The 22,207-nt window shown below is 37.7% G+C and overlaps 2 protein-coding genes across 2 annotated transcripts; both read left to right on the forward strand.

Annotated features, from left to right (window-relative positions):
• The first annotated feature begins 2,070 nt into the window (after window positions 1-2,070).
• On the forward strand, window positions 2,071-6,280 carry LOC116258345 (uncharacterized). Its single transcript, XM_031635450.2, has 4 exons — window positions 2,071-2,369; window positions 4,587-4,665; window positions 5,733-5,804; window positions 6,034-6,280. The coding sequence occupies exons 1-3, from the start codon at window positions 2,218-2,220 to the stop codon at window positions 5,796-5,798; spliced, it is 297 nt and encodes a 98-aa protein (XP_031491310.1). The 5' UTR covers window positions 2,071-2,217; the 3' UTR covers window positions 5,799-5,804; window positions 6,034-6,280.
• A 1,354-nt stretch (window positions 6,281-7,634) lies between these two features.
• On the forward strand, window positions 7,635-11,407 carry LOC116258416 (pentatricopeptide repeat-containing protein At2g33760-like). Its single transcript, XM_031635558.2, has one exon. The coding sequence runs from the start codon at window positions 8,475-8,477 to the stop codon at window positions 10,221-10,223; it is 1,749 nt and encodes a 582-aa protein (XP_031491418.1). The 5' UTR covers window positions 7,635-8,474; the 3' UTR covers window positions 10,224-11,407.
• The last annotated feature ends 10,800 nt before the right edge of the window (window positions 11,408-22,207 follow it).

Genomic DNA, 22,207 nt, shown 5'->3' on the forward strand with positions numbered 1-22,207 from the left:
CAAGGTTTTTCTCGAATATAATATCGCAAAGTTACTTCTTGAAAAAATATTAGAAAAGTCTGAGCAATGTTTATAAAAGTTAAACAAAGAAAAGATCCTAAAACAATAACATGTGAAAAATGTGAAAATAAAAATTTGGTAACAATAAATGTAGAAAACAAACAAAAATTAAAAAAAAAAAGAAAAAACATGAAAAGAACACACAAAACTCCTTTTTTTCGTTTGACCTATTTTTAATGTTTTTTTTTCAAATAAAACAAGTTTTCTATAACAATTGTACGGACAGCTACTGGATGTCTGTCATCTTGGAGCTTACTCAGGTTGAAACAAACAAAGGAGCAACCTGTACATATATAGGCCTTATAAGGCAATTTTTGTGCACCACTAAACCTTTTTAAATTCCCAAGCAGAGGAGGAGTCAGAATTTTTTTTTCATTAAAACCAGTCGAATTTTTTTTTCATAGAAACCACTAAGTGGCATATAATTAACAAATTTTCAATTGCATGAAGCTGTATTGTGGTACACTAATTTAAGTTTTCATGACTCGTGTAAGCACCCACCTATCTATGCCACTGTTCCCAAGATTCTTTTTAGTGGAAAGAAACCGTAATATAAAATTTATGTCAGTTTAATGTTCTTATGCTTCTACTCTGCAAATATCCCCACCAAAAGAAAATGCCCAGCCATTGCCCTTCATATATTCAAGAAACAAGCACATCAACTGGCAGTGGTCTCCGCCATATATATATATATATATTTATTTATTTATTTATTTATATATTTATTTATTTATATTGATGTAGCAGCTAAGCTGCTTAGGTGCACATTCATGTGCATGCACAGAAGAAAATGCCTCGGATAAAGTGAAAAAGTGAGATTTTCAAAAGCATACACAAAATGGATTACAAAAAATGTTAAAAAGTTTAAAATGAGCATGTCTTTATAAAAAAAATCGAAAATACTCAAGCTCTTTCTTTTTAAAAAAAAAAATATATTTGTTGTGTTCCTGGCCCTGTACACTCAAATTGATATCTTGTAGCAGTAGCCAAGCCATGATTCCTGGCCAAAGGGCAGTAACAATAAATCTTAAACTTTTAGAGCACCCTTATTTATAAATGTTATGGGGATATCAACATATAAAGAAGTGAATTTGTGTGGATTGATGTGAGGGCTTGCTTACTGTGTTCTAGGTTGATGATTTTTTTTGTTACAATCAATATTTAGAAAAGCACTTAGAAAATCGGATCCCATATTGGGTAGGTTTATGATTTATCATTTGAACGATCAACACATAGAAAAGCACTTAGAAAATCTGATCCCATTTTGGGATACATGAGTTTGGACACTAATATTCAGATCCGACCAATTACTGTCTTCTTTGTGAGGTGTTGGTATATTTTTCTTCATTTTACACTTCAAAATATTATGACAATCTTACCCCGACAAAGTTTTCTCTATCATTTTCAAAAAGTTATAAGTAAGCCAACTTCTATCTCATCAAACTGCCCCTCGGTTGCATGTTGTCAAGTTAGTAAGGCCACTATGACACGAATAAATACACTTTATTTCGAAGACACATTCATGTAACCGGTTTTATGAAAACTTAGTTTTATTATGAACATTAAGTTTTTTAATGAGTTCTGGAAACTTGGCTTATTTGTTTTTATTAAATAACCTGAAAAGGGTCGGTTTTTTACTCTATTTTATGAAACCAGGTTTATCAAAATTGGGTTTAAGGAAAATCCAATTTTGATGAACTCAAACATTTCAAAAACTTAGTTTTGAAGTATGCCATGTTCAAATTTTGAACAAAATCAATCGACTGTTCGGCCCCAAAAAAGTATATATATATTTGGTACTACTCAAAGTGTCTGAGCCGCAAAATTCTCTACTCTCCCTAACTCCACCAGTCCTCGAACCTTGGATCTTGCTTTATAACAAGACCAGGTGAGAAGCTCTAAGAAGAAGAAAAAAAAAGATCAACACCAACAGTACCAACCGGATTTTCTTTTACGGATATTATTAGTCGATCTACCTTTCTGTTCCGTGTAAAAGACGAGAGAGGGTTCAGGTTTTGGTTCATGGACATTTGCATCTATCCGCTCCACTTCTCACTGTTCCAGGGGAAATAAAGTGGAGAGAGACATCGGATAACAGAAGAAAGCGAGAGAAAAAGAAGGAAGAAGGCGGCAAAGAAGAAGCAGGAGGGCAGGGAAATGGAGAAGTACTTTGGGAACCCGTATAGGGGGGACCCGGGCGTGCCGCACAATGACCCCGGACGGTTCGTGAGCATCTGGATAGGATCCGTCGCCTTCTCCGTTATCACCTGGTTCCGCCCCTACCTTTGGCAACTCTCCAACTCCTACAAGTGAGTCTCGAAAGATTGAAACTGACACACTTTGATCTTCTTTTTTCAATTTTGGAATTTTACTTCCCTGATTTCTGTGGGTTGTCTTGGTGTTCTGTTCTCTGTCTTCTGTTGTTATTATTCATTTGTCCGGTTTCTTATGTTTACTTGAGTGGTCGACTCTCCCTTCGTCCGGATGAGGTGAAATAACTTATGCTTTTGACGTTCTGAGATTGTGGTATTGCAGTTTTCATTCTTTTTCAGAGAAATTTTCTGGTAAGCAAACGTTGTAAAATGATAGTGTTACAGTTTCTGATTTTTCTTCCGAGTAATTTCTGGGTAAAATGGATTATTCTCTTCTATTTGGTTGTTCTTAGAACATTCTTGCTAGTGGGTTTTCTACTTTTTTCATTTGATTTTGATCTTCATGGTGTGCATTGTATATGTGTACTGATGTGACTGACTGGAAACAAGGTAATCCGGTTCTATGATGTAGTGAGCCCTGAATTTGGGAAAAGAAGGGCCCTCTAGGCTGCTGCTTGAGTTGCACGGCCCTGCTAGGATTGCGTAGCAGTATGACTCATGTAGAAGAATTTTCGTCGTTCTTCTTCTGCTATCATGCGCTTCTTCACTTTTTTTCCTCGTTCGGCTTCCTAATTGGCTTGACGTTTTATGATTATGCTGTTTCAACTTTGTTATTTTTGAGTGGGGTATAAGACGAGAAGATTATATGGCCAAACGTCATTTGCTATGAACTTTTCCTTTATCTTTGACGATCAGATGAAAATATATCTGCATTATGCAGAAGTGTTGCTTGTGTTTCTTTTGTTTCTCCTAAGGAAGCGTTAGAGTATCTCTTTGTTTTACTTGAACCTTCATCCTTAATTGCGTTTTGAACTTGCCCATTTTTCAAGAGCTAATTGCTATTTAGCTGGTGATTGTAATGTCATTCTGGCGCTAAGGAATTTTAGTGGTCTTTCGGCATCATTTTCCTTGCCTAGTGTCTATCTTTTCTTGTGGAACACTGGCTTGAATTTTTCTTTTTCATTGTAGTCTTCTTTGTTTGTTCTTTTTGGTACTCTTAATATGCAGGAGTGGGCCTGTATTTGGCGCATGTAAGTTACCATAAATAAACTGTATTGGTGTCATTTAGAGGATTTTATCAGTAGTGGCAATACATGTTTAGCTTCCTTTAGTTACTTATTGATTCGGTCTTTCTCTTGGTTCTTCTATATTTACTTACTGAGGTGAATCATGGAACTTGGGTCTTCCTAGGATGTTTGGTGGCATGTTCATTTTCAGTGGAGATTATTTTTGAAGAATCCATAAGCAGATGAAGGATTTTTTCATCTGCTCCTTTGTGGAGTCTATCCATCTTGAGGAAATGTGACAGTGAACTTAGGATGTAGTAAAACAAGGGTTGGTTTTTCATTAGGGTTTTCAACAGGATCCTAGATAACATTCTTGAGTTCCAGGTGGGAATGAGCGTCAAGAATATTTTTCTTCCCAAATGCTGCCTTGGATGTGCTGGTGGGCAGGTTTTGTCAGTTGTCTCTTTAGGTTGGAGACTTGGAGGGTAGTTTCCTAGCACAGGCTTTCATCTATTTTTGCTACAGTATTATAACCTTTTTTTATTTTCTAGGCTCTACATGAAATTAGAATAATGGTGGGGGTAATATGTGCTAAGAATAGTGCTCAAACTTTGGGAACGTTAATGTCCTGCTAATGAGTTGAAGCAGTAAGTGCTCAGAAGATGTACGCCGTTTTGGCTCTCTATTTGCTTGATTGAGCTTGACTTCAATGGCCATCTTCAAATCAGGATTTTTCCTACTGTCTGACATATATGAGCAGTTTCTCCAAATTTATGAACAATTGAGCTTGACTTATTGACCTTTTCCAAATTGAGATTTTTCCTACTTACTGAATATGTGAGCAGTCTCTCCAATTTATGAATAGCTTGGTTATTACAAATTTGACGTTGAAATAATTGGAAGAGTGGAGTAATTTGAAGCAGATTCAGTTAAACAATCTAGTCACTCTTCAGCTGTGTTGCATGACTTGAGCTGAAGAGACCCTTCATTGAGCCAGGGAAGTAATTGTAAAACAATTTTGAAGTTGCCGGTTCTTTCTACAGCCAATTTGTCATTCTAACTTGGCCTGTCTGCGGATGTATTAAAACATTTTTAGGACTGTTCTCCATGCTGTTGTGGATGTGCTTACTATCTTCATGTTTTTCAGTTGGCATGACCGAGCTATGCTATATGAACAATATCATTGGAAGAAAGCTATGAAAAAGGGGCAACCATACAGCTTCCAAGTGAGTGTACTCCTCCAGAATGTGGTCTTGTTGACAATGCATGTCTTACCACTGTTGCGGAAGCATTGTCTAAGTTTAAGAACTTCCGTAATGTTGCTGTATTTTTTTTTCAGTTTTTTAAGCTTCCTTTCCTTTTCTGTGGCATAGAAGTTTGCAAATAAAGAAACATTTCACCATAAAATCCAGTAGATATTTTCATAAATGTTTAAGATAATACATGAGATATCTTTTTTATGTACGTTCAGTTGCTTTTTGTTCAACATTGTATATAAATAATTCAAGATGAGCATGTGTCAGATGAAAAGTTGGTCCAGCAGGTAGGTGGCCCCTTCGTCCAACTATTTTTTCCAGTTCAGATGGTTAAGCACAAGCTTCATATGAGCCTTTTAACTTCCCTGCTAGTATCGAGCTTCAATGCAGGAAAGGTTTTGGCGAAGCATATATAGTCTTTCTTAAGGGTTGGATACATTGTTCTAAGAATTTGTGATTCTTCATATACTTCTTTTTTGTCTGGTTCTCTAGGTTTTGTCTTTTATCCCGTCATCTTGCTTCAAGCGAAGTAATCCGTGACACTCATTGACACCTAGGCGCCAAGCCTTTAAAAGGCCTAACTGGTCCTAGTCTAAGACTTAAAAAGGTAGAAAGGAAAAGAACATAAAAGATAAAATGACTTTAATGGATTAAAATCAACTGATACATCTAGTTGTATATAATTTTTTCTATAAAAAGCTAATGAATAAAAATACAAATGATTGGGTGTTATTCACTTTGGTAGTGAGTGGTGACATGTACACACAGGCTTCTCAGATTAGGGGAGCTTAGGCAAGTCAAGATGTCACTCCGGGTTACTTAGGCCTTTAAAGTTTAAACAGTCATGATCTGAAACTGAGCCACATAAAAGTAGCAGTGTTGCTGAATTGAAAATTTTATGTATTACATATGCTTATTTTCTCTGTACTCCTTTCACCAAGAATTTGATGTCCGTGCATCTTGTACTTGGAAATGTACATGTTTATTGCAGAAGTTGTACTTCAGTTGACCAAGTAATCGTTTGTCTTCTCCTGCAGTGGAATAAGAGATCCAAGGCGTTTCGTGATTCATACTACCGCAACTGGCCTGTCTATTTCCCTTAGCTCATGGTAAGTCTTCCAACCTTATATGCTGAACAGACTGAGTGGTTATTTTTAGGGCATCGATCAAGCCACATCTGATCAGCTATCAAACTGAACTGAGTGAACTTAGTTGTACTTGTAGCTGAGCAATTGTGGGGTGACCTTCAGATGATGGCATTAACAGCTGAGTTTTCTCAAACAAGTAATTTAGATATTGATAGTTAGGACTTATAATCACATATTTCTGTTTGAACAGGTTGCTCAAAGGCATAGTTTCTCTTGATGGCAGAAACAGATATTGTTCGACAATCCTGAATTCCAGTGGACATTTACATGATATTATGTTCTCTTTATCTCTGAATTTTTCCTTGCTTCTTGGACCTAATCTTTTGGATGCTGATGCTTTGGTACCTTTCTCCTTTTGATGATAATGTATCACAGAAACTACTCTACACTGTTTGATATTTGTGTTGAATAGAAGAAATGTCTAGCTTGCCAACAAATCATGGATTTTCAGTCTTCGTCATAATTATGTTTTCGTTTAGCAACATTAAAGTCCATAACTCTTGGTTTCGGAGTTCTGTCTTAAAGACTTGTTCGTTTCACCCAAGGATTGGGAAGGAAACTTTCTGCCTGGAACCCCATAGATTGTCAACACTGGGCATGCGATGTTGAATTGCCGCTTCCTCATGCAACTAGAAAATGCCTGTACAGAGGACAGGTGAGATAATATGAGCCATATATCAGCTAGCCCTGGTTGTTTTTGTCCCCCGTTTGTGTTCTTGTTGAAATGAATAATGAACTTTCCCATCAGCCATGCATTGTTCTTGGGAATATACTGTAAACAAAAGAAGACCAAAAGGAACCTGCTTGTTCAAAAGGATGAACGTCCTGGGTGGCATATAGCAAATGGATCTTGCAGGAAACGACCGGCTTACAGTTACATGTCACCACTTTCTTCCTGCAGGGACGCTCTCTTCGCATGTAGTTTCTTTCTTTCTAGCGTCGGGTGCACCATTCGGGCATGCCCTGCCAATTATTTCAATGGATCTATCAATAATTTTTGTTTGATTCTGGGCCTGACTCGAAAACTATGTAGCTAGGCGTTTGGTATGGGCATATATGCAAGTACCAAGATGAGTTCCACACTGTCCATTTTCTCTCTCTTCTTTATGATATCAAATAATGAGTTGGTGTCAACGCTCTCCCTAACGCAGTGTCGCGAAGCCTATAATTTCCGGCGGTACAAGCTAATTATCTGTCTCATGATTTGGGAACACAAAAGGGGTCAGAGCCCTGGATTGGTCTCGAATAAAATCTGATTAACCGGGCCATTTTGTTGTCGACGTAGAAATATGTATACCAGGCATGTTTAGGATACATCTAGGATAATAGAAATATGTATACGAGTTACCTCAAGTATGAATACAATACCTGGATCCATAGTTCCTGACTTAACCCATTTCCAACACAATTTCGTTGCGTGGATTCGGTGTAACCTCCATAAGTCACAATCCATCTTGGTCAGGCAACGCGGTGAGGTTGATCTCATCAACTTCCCATGAGCCTCAAAAATAGAACATGCTAAGCTGTTGTTTTGGTGCAGAGATGATCCGAAACTGCTTACCCAAACAATGCAGACCAAGGGACATGCTTATTATTTTAGCTTATTATTCTAATTTATGGATGTCAATGAATCAGATATATTCTTCTCTAAGATAGTTTTGTTCATTATTTTAATTTATTATTATAATTTAAGGATGTAGTTTTGTTCATTATTTTAATGTATTATTATAATTTAAGGATGTTAATGAATAATCAGATATACTCTTAAATCAAGATCGTTACCCTCGGCTTCCTGCGCAGCCTTTGCCCACCAACTATTTGTTTCTATACCACCTATACACATCATTGATTCAGGCCAGGGTAAAGTCCAACCTCTCTGATGATTCCTAAGAAGGACGTGTTGTACTGAGGCAACCAACCATGGGATAACCTATATTGGTGTCAATACTTTTCAGTCCATCGTGTTATATGTTTTACTATTTAATATGGTTAGGGCACGGGTGACCCAGTGTGGCTGTTGGCCTCTCTCTCTATCATCTTCTCTTCCTCAGTACACGAGTCTGGTCACCAAAATCTTATGGCCCTTCACTCCTATCCCTCCTTGCACTGCACTGATGGAGGATGAGAGAAGTTGGTTCCGTACCGGAAACAAATCCAGTCTCGCATGAATTGGAGGACGAAGAAAGGGATGTTGCAGTGAGTTTCAAAGCGAGAAGCTGCCTGTGGTATATGGTTTGATGAAAACCGGCCAAGGAAACCAATTAAGATGCTTAAGAACTCAGGATGTGTTCAGACTGTCATGCAACTATCAAGTTCGTGTCATGTTACCTGAAACTGGAACGCACATTCCACAATCTCAAGCAATGGCTATGTTCATATGGAGATTACTAGTGAAAATGCTCACTAGAACAAGAAGAGAATTTGTGTCGAAGTTGAAATCAAGTTAAGAATTCCGGCCACATCGGTGAGAATTGATCTCATCGGAGCTACTTTCCATGAACCTCAAAAATAGAATCATGCTAAACCAATTTTCCTGGTTCTGGGGTGACTGGAAACTTGGCGGCGCAGTTACCTGAAGAAAACAAGGGACATGCTCCTTATCCTGGTCATTTGGCAAGTATATTGGCTTTAATGGATCCGATTTCCAGAGCCTACTCCTTAGCGCACCGATCCCTAGTTAGGGCTGGCCCTCACCTAAAACATCTGTACCAAGTCCATGCACACATGGTTGTTACTGGTCAGCACAGGAGCACCACACTGCTTACCAAGCTGCTCACGCTTAGCTGCATGGCGGGCTGCACCTCAGCCTATGCCCATCAACTCTTTGTTTCTGTACCCTGCAAGGATGCATTTCTATATACAACAGTTATTCGCGCCATGGCAAAGTCCAACCTCCCTGAGGATGCCCTTCATTCCTACTCCCTCATGCTCGGCTCTGGATTGGCACCCTCCTCTTTCACTTTGACGGCCTCCATCAAGGCTTGTGCAGATCTGGCCATGCTCTTTGTTGGTCGTGCTGTTCATTCTCATGCTGTGACACGGGGTTTTAGATCAGATAGGTTTGTTCAGGCTGCTTTGGTTGCAATGTATGGTAAATGCGGTGATCTCATAACAGCGAGACAAGTGTTTGATGAAATGCCTGAGAAAAGTGTGATTGCTTGGAATGCGATGATTGCTGGATATGAGCAAAACGGGCTTGCTGCAGAGGCTGTTGTCATCTACGATAACATGGAACAAGCCAGAGTGGAGCCCGACCCAGCCACCATGGTTAGTGTGCTCTCTGCATGCTCTCAACTGGGTGCTTTGGATCTGGGGGAGCGGTTGCATGATCTCATCTTGAAGAAAGGAATTGCGATCAGCCTGACCCTGGGCACTGCGTTGATTGACATGTATGCACGGTGTGGCCGTGTTCACAAGGCACGGGCAGTGTTTGATAAAATGCAGCAAAAAAATGTGGTTGCCTGGACGGCCATGATTGCAGGGTATGGAATGCATGGCTTTGGACTGGAAGCTGTACAGGTGTTCAGCGAGATGAGGATTTCAGAAACAAGGCCAAATGATGTAACATTCATTGCTGTGTTGTCTGCGTGTGCCCATGCGGGGTTGGTAAGCCATGGCCTGGATGCATTTAAATGCATGCAAAAGGATTACTACTTGAAACCAAGAGCTGAGCATCAGGTTTGCATGGTTGACATGCTTGGCCGAGCTGGGCATCTGGAAGAAGCAGTACAGTTCATTAATACAGACATACAAGGTGAAGTGCCAGCCGCAGTGTGGACAGCAATGCTTGGTGCATGCAAGATGCACAACAAGCTTGAACTAGGTGAAGAAGTTGCTGAGCATCTTCTCCAGGCAGAGCCCAATAATTCTGGACATTATGTGCTGCTATCCAACTTGTATGCAGCAGCAGGAAGAACGGACAAGGTGGAGATTGTGAGAAGTATGATGAAAAGCAGAGGACTAAAGAAGCAACCAGGATACAGCTTAATTGAAATTGGCAACCAAGCGCATCTGTTCTGCATGGGAGACAGGATACACCCAGAAACCATGGAGATACATGCAGAGATGGAGGTGTTGATGTGGAAGTTGAGAGAAGTAGGTTATATACCGGAAACAGATTCAGTCTTGCATGAATTGGAGGAAGAAGAAAGGGAAGTTGCAGTAATGTTTCACAGTGAGAAGCTGGCTGTGGTATACGGTTTGATGAAGACCAGTCATGAAAAACCAATTAGGATACTTAAGAACCTCAGAATGTGCTCAGATTGTCATACAGCCATGAAGTTTGTATCAGTGATATCTGAAAGAGAAATAACTATAAGAGATAAGCACAGGTTCCACCATTTCAAGCAAGGACTATGTTCATGTAGAGACTATTGGTGAAAATGTTCACTAGAAACAGAAGTGAATCTGTGTTGAGATTGAAATCAATTTAAGATTTCCAGCAACTCAATATAGCCGGTGTTTCAACTTCTGGACATTCGTTGTGGGAAAATTGAAGATAATGTAGGCATCAGGAAAAATCCAGCGAAATTTTCTAGGAAAGCAGAAAAAGATCCTCACGTCTCTAGAAATACAAGTTAGAATCAACAGGTGAATAAACTGATGAATGATGACTGGTACACTCTTACTGCAAATTTTAAATACAACCATGGAATAGTACTGACCAACCATAAGTGGTTTGGTGGACATTCACCCTGGATGCCCTCATGCTATTTGTTCAATTCCCCTTAGGTTCAGAATGAACCATGGGGGATATGAAGCATTAGTTTGGAGCAGTCGAATCTTGATCTTGGTTGATCTTGGTCATCTGGAAAAAGAGCAAGCAGCAATTGTCTGATGAACAAGATGTGCAATACGTATTACTATTCATTAACAATATTTTTAATTGTGAGTGAATGCCATTCGGGCAAGAGTTTGTTGTCAAATTTCAATGGCTTCATGCACGGTTAAACTCTCCTCAAGGTCTCTTTTAGTGTACGGATAACCAAAATAAGTGTCTCATGATCTCAATTTGATGGGAAAACAGCAGTTTTCAAAGGGCTAGTGTTTTTGCCTTCATGAACAGGGTTGCTAGGTTTGTCTATTCGAAGATCTTTGCTCCTGCAATAACTTGCATCATGCTTTCACACCTGAAGCTGGTCTTTGCTACCTAGGTAAGTTGTTGAGAGTCTCAAGTCTGCTGATTACAGGAAGTGCGTCACTTTCGATTTCCGCATGGAAAGAAGTAGATTTATTGAATTTCCCTTGAACTATTTCCTCAAGTTCGCAATCATCGGAAATATGACTAGGATAGGAATTGAAGCTGATGTGATAGAAGATGCTGATGGAACAATATGTGCCATTTGCAGAAACTGTGCATGTTCCATAAACGTAAATTGTAGTAGAAGTCATGCACCTGTAATAGATTTGAATCTGACTGGTCATTTGATAAAAAAAAAAAAATTTGCCAAACAAGTGAAAAAAAAAGTTGTGATGGAATTGTAGAAACAATCAGGGCTGTTGGTATCATGAGATATGTGGAGTGAATACTTTAGAACTGCATCAATTAGATACGAGAGTTTCCTTAAGATAATTACTGATTTTGGTGTGATAGAAAAGGATATTCCCTATTTTGTTGAAAATCCCTTTTGCCGTATTGCATCTTGTAACATACTTGTAATCAAATGAATTGCCTCAGCTTGGTTAAATCTTTTAACAGGCTGTGTGGATTTAAACACGGGTTTTTCTCATATATGAACCTTAGTTTAAGATGTGACGTGCAATCAGATGAGATTTATCTGCGTCCTGTCAGATTTTTATTTGGAATTGAACCATATATCACATATTTGTGTTGCAGCCCTTTGAATTCATGGAACTCTTTCCAGCCAAGTTCCCTTTTTCAGGGTTCATTTCTTTATCCTTTTCTGCTGATGAACAAACCGTAGCCAGGATTATTCACTTGAGAAGTACATCTTGTGAGGAAAACCATTCCCGTTGCGGACCCTTTGTCGGACAAATAATCTAGAAACTGGCTCATTAATCATGAAAAAATACGTACTCTCTAATGCTCTAAGCTAGTTTAGATAGTGCTAGCTATTTTCTCGACAATATACGATGTTTTAATCTGAGATTGAATAACCTGGTCTTTCATACTATAAATCTTGCCAATCACACATTTGACATTTGACATTACACATATGGTTGCTTGGTTATAGTGGGGTTTTACATTACGGGGCTACGGTAAAGAATCACCTTATCATACTATTTTTTAGACGAGAAAGGTTCAAAGCGTTGATTCTATGCATGTCAACTCCCGTATCATCACTAACTACTTGTGGATGTTGTGCTTATGAGTTGATTCACGCGAGCTACCTATTTCTTATGAGGCAAATCAGGTTATATTCATTCCTAGTTTTCTTAGAAGGCAAATCAGGTTATGTACTTCAGATACGAGCAGATCACTTCTGTTCCACATTTTCAATGCACCTACGAACTGAATCTACAACAGATCTGTCCTCAATTTGTCACATATTTCAGTCCAAAGGGAAATAGATGTTTATTTAGTGCTTGGAGGTCCTTCAATCCAGCCTATTGATTTTCTTCCATTTCTTTTGTGAGAGCTCCTACAATGATCATGAAAAAAGAAGCGCATCATAGATCGATGTAACAGTAAAGATACAGAACATAACTCACCTTGAGGATACCAACTAGAATCTAACGTTGGTGGAAGTCTAGTGCAAGGCCTTTCAACAGAATTTCAAGTAAATGGTAAAGCACAAGGCACGTTAGGAATAGCTGGAGATAAATTATGTAAGAAAACAACAAAATTTTCCTTTTCTTAATCATTTTCTCCATATATTTATAAGTTTGAAAAGAAAAGAACCAGACTCTGATGCAAGGATTGAATTTATGACCCCTTTAATTTTCGATCAAAGGCTTGATTTGAAACGGCAGGTACTAGACCCCCAGGCTGAGAACAAAAACTATAGAAAAAATTGTGAATTGGTACTGGATTTGTTAAAATTGGCACTGGATTTGTTAAAATTCTGTATTTTTTCGTTTCCTTATTTTTGTCTCATTTATTATGAATTGAATTAATGTCAAAATTACCAGCCCGCGCTTCAACCATTGGTGGTCGGAAAATGCTTCACATGCTATTTGGTGCCCATCACAAGGGCATTGTCATCCATTCAAATTTGTGTCATTTTTTACATTTTGTCTTTTATAAGAAAGAAGGTATTTTAGTTTTTTATATTCAAGGTTATTTTTGTCATTTGGTTTCAAAGCAGGGAGTGTTGATTTTTTGAGACTGACTAGAAGTAGGCTAGCTGACTAAGCTTGCGAAATTAAAGTTTCTAAATTTTGAATAGCGCCAAGTATCATTTTTCAAAAAATTTATATAGAATAAGTATGAAAAAAAAATTAAAAAAAAATTGAGGTAAAGTGAGGGCCCAACCCCTGCGTAAAGACATGGCGCAATTTTCTTAACCCGCAAAGGCCAGATACGTCTTTCTGAGGCAAACAAAAGCTGCCTCAGGAAGTCCTCAGATCCACGTTATATCAGCTTACTGGTAGAAAATATAAACTGTCAAAAAAATAACTAAAAGAGAGGAAGAGTTGAGGTAGAGGAATCTCGATCTGCCCTTTACTTTTGGAGTGGAGTAGGTTGTGCTTACTGTCTCCTCTCCCCACCATTATTTACAATGGCCAAGACTCATATTATATTGCATGCAACTGCAGCTACAAGAGTTGGTGGAAGTTGAACTAGCGATTACATTGTACGCACCACCTAATCAACAATAATCACTTTTACGCACTGATTAAAGTTATCTATTATTTTTACCTCGGGAAAGATTGAACTCTCCTTTTCTTTTTCCCCTTGCCCGTATGTATCACTCAAATAACGTATATCGAATATATGTAAGTGTTATGGTTAATAAAACATTATAAGCGTGCCCATCAATTTGAATTCATGGGAAAAACGATTATCAAGATTTCTTATATAGAGTAAGTGAGCGCTGGCCCGATGTATACAGCAGGCTGTGGACCTGCCGGAGAGGACAGTCCGATCAACATTCCGATCGGGCGGCCTTCTTTAAACTTTTTTATTCACTTTTGTCCTTCCTCAATCGTGCGGGCAGGTAAAAAGGAAGGGAAGGCCGCCGGCAACAGGGGAGACATCCAGCATGGAAGAAGGTGATGTAGAGAGAGAGAGGGAAAAGGGAGCCGGCGAGAGGGAGAGAGAAACTGGGAAAACAATGTAAAGAGGATTATCGTTAGAGCCATCCAATGAAACGATGGGTAGCCTTAAGATTCTCCAACCATGGCTCCTTTAGATGTCTCACATACAAAGCCCAACCCAATGTATTTGAGACATTTGGATGGACAAATGGTTGGATGATATATATATATATATATATAGGATTCTAAATTATTCATAGTCATTCAATCATTTAACTAGAATTATTCATCTGAAGCATATCATCAGTCTGTGAGTTAATATTAAATCACGAAAATAACTATTCAAACAGTCATAAATAGATACTTAGGTGACTCTACAATGTCAGAGTCATAATTATATATATATATATATATATATATATGGATTTCTGTATTGATTTGTTTGTCTCTCACAATGCACCATTCACCACGGTGCATTTAATCACATTCTCTATTACATTGTCCGGTCTTAGATGAAATTCAAGATGGTTACAAAATTTTACTCTCTCTCTCTTTCTCCATATATATATATATATATAGGTTGAAGGCATCAAGAGGCTGGAGAAATCTATGTTATAAATATATTAACAAGTTTGTATATATGTATATCCAATGGGTGTGTGTGTGAGAGAGAGAGAGAGAGAGAGAGAGACCAAATTGGCATTTCGCATGAACCATCGATTAATGTTCAGATTTGAATGTTTAATTAATGTTGCAGGGGAGGGTGGAAGAGTGCCATCTAAGCCACGTGAAGGGCTCATGCATGCCGACATGCATAGATCCGTAAGCACACACATGCGCGCGCACACGCTTGCTGCTGGCCGTACCATAATAAAAAAAAGTGAAGGGAAAATAAATGCTTGTTTTTAAAGGAAAAGGGCAACCTGTCTTAGTGATGAAGGCATGCCACGTATCATTGGCGCCACTTCATGCTTGTCGGGAGCAAAAAGGCTCTGCCCGTACTTCCCCGGCCTTTTTCTTCTAGGTTCGGTAGACCCGTCCGGGTCGGATTCGGATCAGCTTCAAATCCAAGACCAACTGGAAAACAATTCGGTCCTTGGCTGAAGTATTATATGCCATTGATTTTATATTTGAACATTAAAACCTTGTTATTGTTGTTATTTTAATCCAAATCTGACTTTTGGCCTTCAATTAATTTCACAATTAAGTGCAGAAAATATTCACTTTGGAGTTTTTACAAAATGGTGTTTGAGAATTCTTCAAACGCTTTGAAATGGTTGATATTTAATACTGGGTAGTGAAGTCTTCTTTGTTTTCTTTCAAGACAGGTTTGGTGAAAATTAAGCTTATAGTAAACTGCTTAGTTTAAAAGTCAATGCAGTTTGGATCTACCAGTCTCGATTTTACAAGATTTCTTCTTATTGTTAGAGGATGGTTAGGTGATTCTTTTATCAGCTTTTTATAAAAACAATTCAACAAAGACATGTTTCAGTTTTCTATGTATTAATTTGAGCTATTAAATGAAAGGAAAAGAACACAATGCAACAAGCAGCCGTTATATATGCTTAATTGTTTTACATATTGAAAGAAATTTGTGTTGGAAACCTCTTCCTTGTCACGTTTCCTGGACCTATCTTTCTTTTCAAGTCTCAGATCTTCCACCAGGAGAATCATTGTCCTTGATTCAGAAAAAATGGAAGATTATTGAAAGAATTCCTTTAAGCTACTAAAAACTTTAATTAACCCAATCCATAAGCAACACACAAAATGACGAGAGGTCTCGAAGCAATCCTGAACCTTAAAGGCGGGGAGAAAGGGAATGGCCTAGATTATAGTTCTGCTTGATTTCCCTCACATGCAATCCCTCCACATAAGTATTTAATTGATCATCGCTTCCTTCCATTGGAAAAAAGAATTCAATACCATCAACTCAAATATGCATATACATATTCCGAAGATTAGAGATTGTTTTTTTGAAAACTTTTAGAAAACGGGTCCATAACAATTTGAATAGATCCGCAGACTTTGGAATACTCACCTGGATAACTTATCTCCTTTTACTGGGTTATAAAAGTCCCCATTCGTGATAATGTAACTATTTTGCTGTGTTTGTAGGATGCCTCGAAAATGAATTAAACTATATGAAACGGGATTTTCTCCGGTAAAAAACCCCATGGTTCTAGTGGAATAAACACAAGGTGACCTATGGAGGAAAAACACCAAAGTAAACTAGTACCAATATTCTCGTCAAGGCCGTATTTTTCCCATCGGTTACAATTTTCCAGGACTGAGAAGTCCCCGTGGACCCGAAATTCTTTGCTCAATAACGTGTCTTGCTTTCAAAGTCATGAGAAGTGCTACTGTACTATAGACGCTTACTTCAATGAATTAACGAATGCGAATTATTATTGGAGTGGATTAATGACCAAGCTTTAAAAAGAAATAGATTTTGCACTTCAATGATCTATTAGTTTTCCTACTTGTGACTTCCTTATATTCATGCAATATTTGTGGATTATTGAACTTTGAAATTCGATAGTCCTGTCCCCAAATGTTAGGCCATCTTCCCTAGCTACCAACTAAAAGATAATGCTTCAAAGAGCTGTTCAATAAATCTAAGCACACCATGTATAGAAAAATTTCCTGAATTTTTTGAATGTATATATCGCAGTTCATACTATGCGTGTTGTTAGACCCTTTTCCTTTTATCAAGTTTGGGTGATATGGCAAAAAAATGCTTAAGCATAGATTTCTATATTAAAACGTCTGTTTCTATATGTGCAGTGAAAAATCTTGAAGGGGATTGGTGCGAGCGAGGGCAGATAAGCGATCAGTTTTCATTTCAAATTCTCAAAGCGTCTGTGTTGCAAAATAGGGACATCGATATGCAAGTTGAAACGAGACGCTGCTCCAAGATACCGAATACAGGCATGGTACTTTAGTGAGACGCAAAGAAATGTGAGGGCTTCGGTCTGCTTGTTGAACATTAGGATGAAATACTCTTTCTCACCTACCATTTAGACAGTGGAACAAAAGAAATAAAAAATTGAGCATATTTTTGTTGTTTTACCAAGCTTGAGTGTGTTTGTAAGATTTTCTTTTTTGTCATTTTTCAAATCTTTTAAATACTTTTTTACGTACACCCACATCCCCAAAACAGAGACATTATTTAAACCCACTTTTAATTAATATCATACTTACCTGCCCAGTTCGATCGAAGAACACTTGAAACTTGACTTTCTTTTTGTGGGCAGGAGGGCGACCCGATATTTGTGGTACAGAATCCAACTTCAAGCTCGACCTTCCATCATAAACAATTTTTTTCCCTGGAAAAAGAATCCACCAAACCTTCAATCTACTTTGAGAATCCGACCCATTTGATCCCTAGCTACCCTGTAAGATCTAAGATGGTTGTAATTGTATAAACGCAAACTTAAGCTTCCACAATATAATTAATGGCGGAACAAACTGATTGGTTCAGTAGTTGACTAAACCCCTCAAAATATATGCACTTACTTTCATGCTCTGTGTGTAAGCATATTAACAAGATCTGTTCAATTATTCCAATTTATGTTTGACTAGTCTTCCCCTCACATATATATATATATATATATATATATATATATATATATATATATATATATATATATAGAGAGAGAGAGAGAGAGAGAGAGAGAGAGAGAGAGGGAGAGAGAGGGAGAGAGATTATTTAATTATTTATTTGTTTGACATCTTGCTACAGTGAAAAAAATGGCATGATGCGCTTTGAGGAATGGAGAATATTTAATTTGAGGGGGCAGCATGAATCGTGCTAAATATGATTGTTATTGGTTAAAGAAAGAAACTAATTTATTAAAAATAGCAATCATATAGAGCTAACCATTTAAAAGTATTACTATTATTGATTTTATCTTCAGAGAGTTGTTAACCTTTACTTATTCAATGCCTCGTGAGGCGAGCTAATAATTCACGGAGACAAGCAATCTTACGGTGAACTTATTTCTCTAAAGACTCTACACCGGTTGAATTTGGATAGTGCCGGTAGGTCAAGCCAAGTAACTCAGACGCTGCCACGTTTAAGAAGAACTTTTGTTATATCAATATTAAAAGAATCCATATATTATGAAACTGACACAAACAGAATAGCATAGAAAAAGAGATTAAAATTTTTTAAAAAGTATGGGTAATCTGAACCTTATAATTTATTTCCGGGGTGTAAATTGTGAAACTCAAATTAAAATATGTATTGTAAGTCCATTCAAGCTCTAAAACAAGCAAAAACTTTAGAAATATAAATGTATTATCTTGATAGGTTTTGATGATAGTACTGTAAGTCCATTCAAGATCTAAAACAAGCAAAAACTTTAGAGATATAAATGTATGATCTCTGAAAGGTTTGATATAGTATTGTAAGTCCATTTAAGCTCTAACTGTAAGTCCATTCAAACTCTAAAACAAGCAAAAACTTTAAAGATATAAATGTATGATCTTGAGAGGTTTCATTATCATCTTCCAAACGTGTCCTTCTATTATTTGCATAACAAGTATCAAGAAATCAAGAAATTATGATTCAGACACAATTCATATTGGATTGGATCAAGAAAATTGTGCTAGGACCAAGAGACTTTATCATTCACTAGACACCGTAAAACCTTAATTCCCATTTTGGATCAGATCAAGAAAATTGTGCTAGGATCGAGAGACTTTGTCATTAGCTAGACACCGTAAAACCTTAATTGGTTACCTCCTGGGCTTATGGTTGCTTTTGTCTACCTAGAGGATTCATGCCGGCAATAATTGAACTATCAAATGGCCTCTTACCAGCCACTGGACCAACCAGTTATACCAAAGCTCTTGAGGCTTAAAATATATAAGTTGAAAACCACAAATTAGCCCTAAAATTTAGATATATTGACTTGGGCTAGTCGCCAATGGGCAGCCAATCACTGGTTCAAGGTGCATGAGCATCAACTTCTTTTATACCAATGGGTGGAATAATTGTACTAGCTGCACTGCACCAAGCACCTTTGCAGTTCGGGCTTTGACTCTTAGTGAGGCAGTAGGATGCTCCTCTTGCTCACCTAAATCAAACTAAAAATTCTATTGTTTCGGCAATAGAAGAAAAGGCAGCTTTGTCTCTTACTCGGTGGTAAGATACTTCTCCAACTTACACACAAAACTCTAAAGTGTCATTGGCACCCATAACATAATATTATTGTCTAATGATTTTGTCTTAAAAGTTGTGGTAGATTCATGAAACACTATATTACAATGTTGCATGATCTGTCACAATTTCTCAAGCAATTTTACTGGATAGTAGCAATTTGTTGCTGGTGTCAAACATCTAAACGAAACTACAATGATATCATATTATTGAGTCAGTTTTGTTTACACCTTATTGTCTTGGTAAAGCTTGGTAAAAGCTATCAAGATTATGCACAATACTTTTTTTACAAAAGGGATAAAAGAAAATTAAAAGAAAATAGAAGGAACTGAAAGAACAAACTTAGATAAGACTTGTACTTAAAAGTAAACTGAAAACTCTTACTTTTGAGTGGACAAGAGCGACTGATGATCAAAAGTGTTGGGCCTTAAAAGGATCTTTCCTTTTATCATCTTGTTCATATGGATGGTAATGTCCTCTAAATTGAAGGGAAAGAACAAAGAAGATATAGGTCTCTATCCCCTACTTTGTCCCTTTCCCTTAGCCCTCCCATAATGGCATCAGTCTGTGGCACACCAAAGGGTTTCTACCACAGAGAATTGGCCTATATGCTCTCTCTCGTTTGTTTTTTATGAAATTACACATCAAATTTAATTTCTAAGGTTTATATATATGTGTGTGTGTGCCTGTGTGTGTATGTGTGTTCCCTTTTCAATATTCTTTTAACTAGAAAAGGAAAAATATTTTCTATTATATGTAATTATGCTTGTGGGTCTGATGTTTTCTCCCTACCCAACAATATGCTAAACTTTAGCATATTCTTTGTTTCTACATGAGTCAGATTATGCCTATAAAAACATGAATGCAGAACATTTCAACTCTTGCATTTACTACTACTAATGACCATGTTCTTGATCTTCTTCAACTGGAAGCCCTAAATTTGGGAGCGCTGCTAAAAATAAAGTAAAAAAAAGACCAAATTTTAAAAAGAAGTATCCTTGTTTTATATGGCGTTTTAAACATCTCACTTCTATTTTTATGGGTGTTACTTTCCCTGTCCATTAAGAGTAGGGTGTGTCCATTAAGAGTAGGGTGTGCCTGTTAAGTTGAAGGCAGCCCACTACCTACCCAAACCTCGATTCAAGCTATAACTCTGAAGGAAGAGAAATGGGAGAAGCCTCAGGGCCTTTCTTCTGGACAGTGGATTGTTAACCTCTTGCTCTCTAGAAAGCTTCATCGTTGCTACCAATATAAATAGGAGCAGGCTATGGTTTCATATATTTTGTCAACTCGCCAAGTCTCACCCGCCCGATCTGATCCGATCCCACCAAATTTATGCACCTAAGAAAAGAGCATAAACTCTAGAGTATGATTTGAATCCTTATATAGTATGGACACATTGAAAGTGAGGTGGAAATTAGCTGCAGTATGAAAGAAAGAAATAACAAAGTCCTTATACCAAAGCAGACTCATTTTCAGTCCAAGTGCCTAAAACCCGGAACTTTGCGGACTTAATTGGGTTGTTTGTAAACAAGACAAGAATTTCTACTCATAAAGTTGCACCCTACATTTAGGAGTCTTCTTTCCTTCAATCAAGCACATTGAGATTTTCACCTTGCAAAGTTGTTTCTCCCTTTTCACCTTAAACGAGGAGAAGGATGGTCCCCTCAAAAAAATAGGGACTACATTCCTCTAAAAGAAGACAAACTACCTAGGTGAAACTCATTGCGACCAAACACCCTCTATTTTTGCATCAAAATTAGCTTTTAAACTTGTTTTGAGTCAAAATCACATTCGTAACATGATCTTAGCATCATTTAAATTATTGATCGACGAAAGAATTGCAAGGCTTGGTCATAACAAATTTCTTTTCACAAAAATTTCTTTAAGAAAAGGAATCATGCTATGGATGTGAACCACAGGAAAAATCAGCTATTCGAGTGGCACCATGACTTTGGTTGAATGCAAACAAAGAAGTATCTTTAGGCTTTTATGCTCCTACTTGTACAGCTTCAATAAAGGTTTTTGTTCTTTTTCTCATCGAGTTGTCAAAAAATGTCTGGAATTCTTGGCTTGGTCATAACAAAAGAAAAAGTGAAGAAAGAAAACTAACCATCCCTAAGCTTGAGCTCTCATGACAACAGCTGTTTATACTGCAAAAAAGGTGGACACTAATGTACAACATAACATGGGCATTACTGCAAGATCGAAAGCAAGCCTGGTAACCTACGAGATGAAGGGAAGGATAAAGGCTTCATCTTTGGAGGGTAGATGAAATACTTATCCTAGTCTCTTAAAAGAAGAAGAAGAAAAAAAAAAAGGAAACCAACTGCCGCACTGTTCAAGAACAAGCTCCACCCGAGAAACTTCCCTGCAGCTAAGGCCACTCGCGGAAGGTGAGAGAGAAATACATGACACTGGCCGCTCCATGTCAATGGTAGGACCGATAACAGGTAGTCTGGTGTGAAAGCCGTGCAGTGACAGATTAGCTACATGATAAGGACCATAGACCCATCGCCATCTTTCAATTTTTGAATATCACCAAATCTTCCACATTGATCTTCCGCTGAAACCTTTTAATATCTAAAATAGCTATGGCAGCCAAATTTCAGGACACTTACCTAACATGGGTCGTGTGGCTAAAATCAGATCACTGTATTAAATTATGTCAATCAAGCAAGAAACGACATTGACCACGGCTATCGGCAACTACATGGGCAGTGTTCCGGAACCATTCTGTTTTGGTTCTTCTCCACACTATTGAATGTCTTGTAAAACATGGTTGCCTTTGTTAACCCTTCTGGGGGCTCTTTGCACTTTGTGATATTCAAGTCGGCAAAGCCAGGCAAAAACAATCTTTACTTCTACTAGAAGAATACCCAATTCATCACATTCTTTAATGTGAAAGTCCAAACAACTGCACTTAGCAATTATACAGATCTAAAAATCATTCTGCAGAGGCTCCAAGTTATCATAATTTATCTTGCCAACTTCTTGTAACATCTCTCTCTCTCTCTCTCTCTGTGGACCATCTGAACCT

This window comes from Nymphaea colorata, chromosome 8 (assembly GCF_008831285.2).
Source record: "Nymphaea colorata isolate Beijing-Zhang1983 chromosome 8, ASM883128v2, whole genome shotgun sequence".
NCBI classification, from domain to species: domain Eukaryota; kingdom Viridiplantae; phylum Streptophyta; class Magnoliopsida; order Nymphaeales; family Nymphaeaceae; genus Nymphaea; species Nymphaea colorata.

Coding starts and splice junctions, on each gene's coding strand:
- LOC116258345 (XM_031635450.2), top strand. CDS start 2,218: ATGGAGAAGTACTTTGGGAACCCGTATAGGGGGGACCCGGGCGTGCCG. Junction 2,370..4,586: donor CAACTCTCCAACTCCTACAA/GTGAGTCTCGAA, acceptor CATGTTTTTCAG/TTGGCATGACCGAGCTATGC. Junction 4,666..5,732: donor GGCAACCATACAGCTTCCAA/GTGAGTGTACTC, acceptor CTTCTCCTGCAG/TGGAATAAGAGATCCAAGGC.
- LOC116258416 (XM_031635558.2), top strand. CDS start 8,475: ATGGATCCGATTTCCAGAGCCTACTCCTTAGCGCACCGATCCCTAGTT.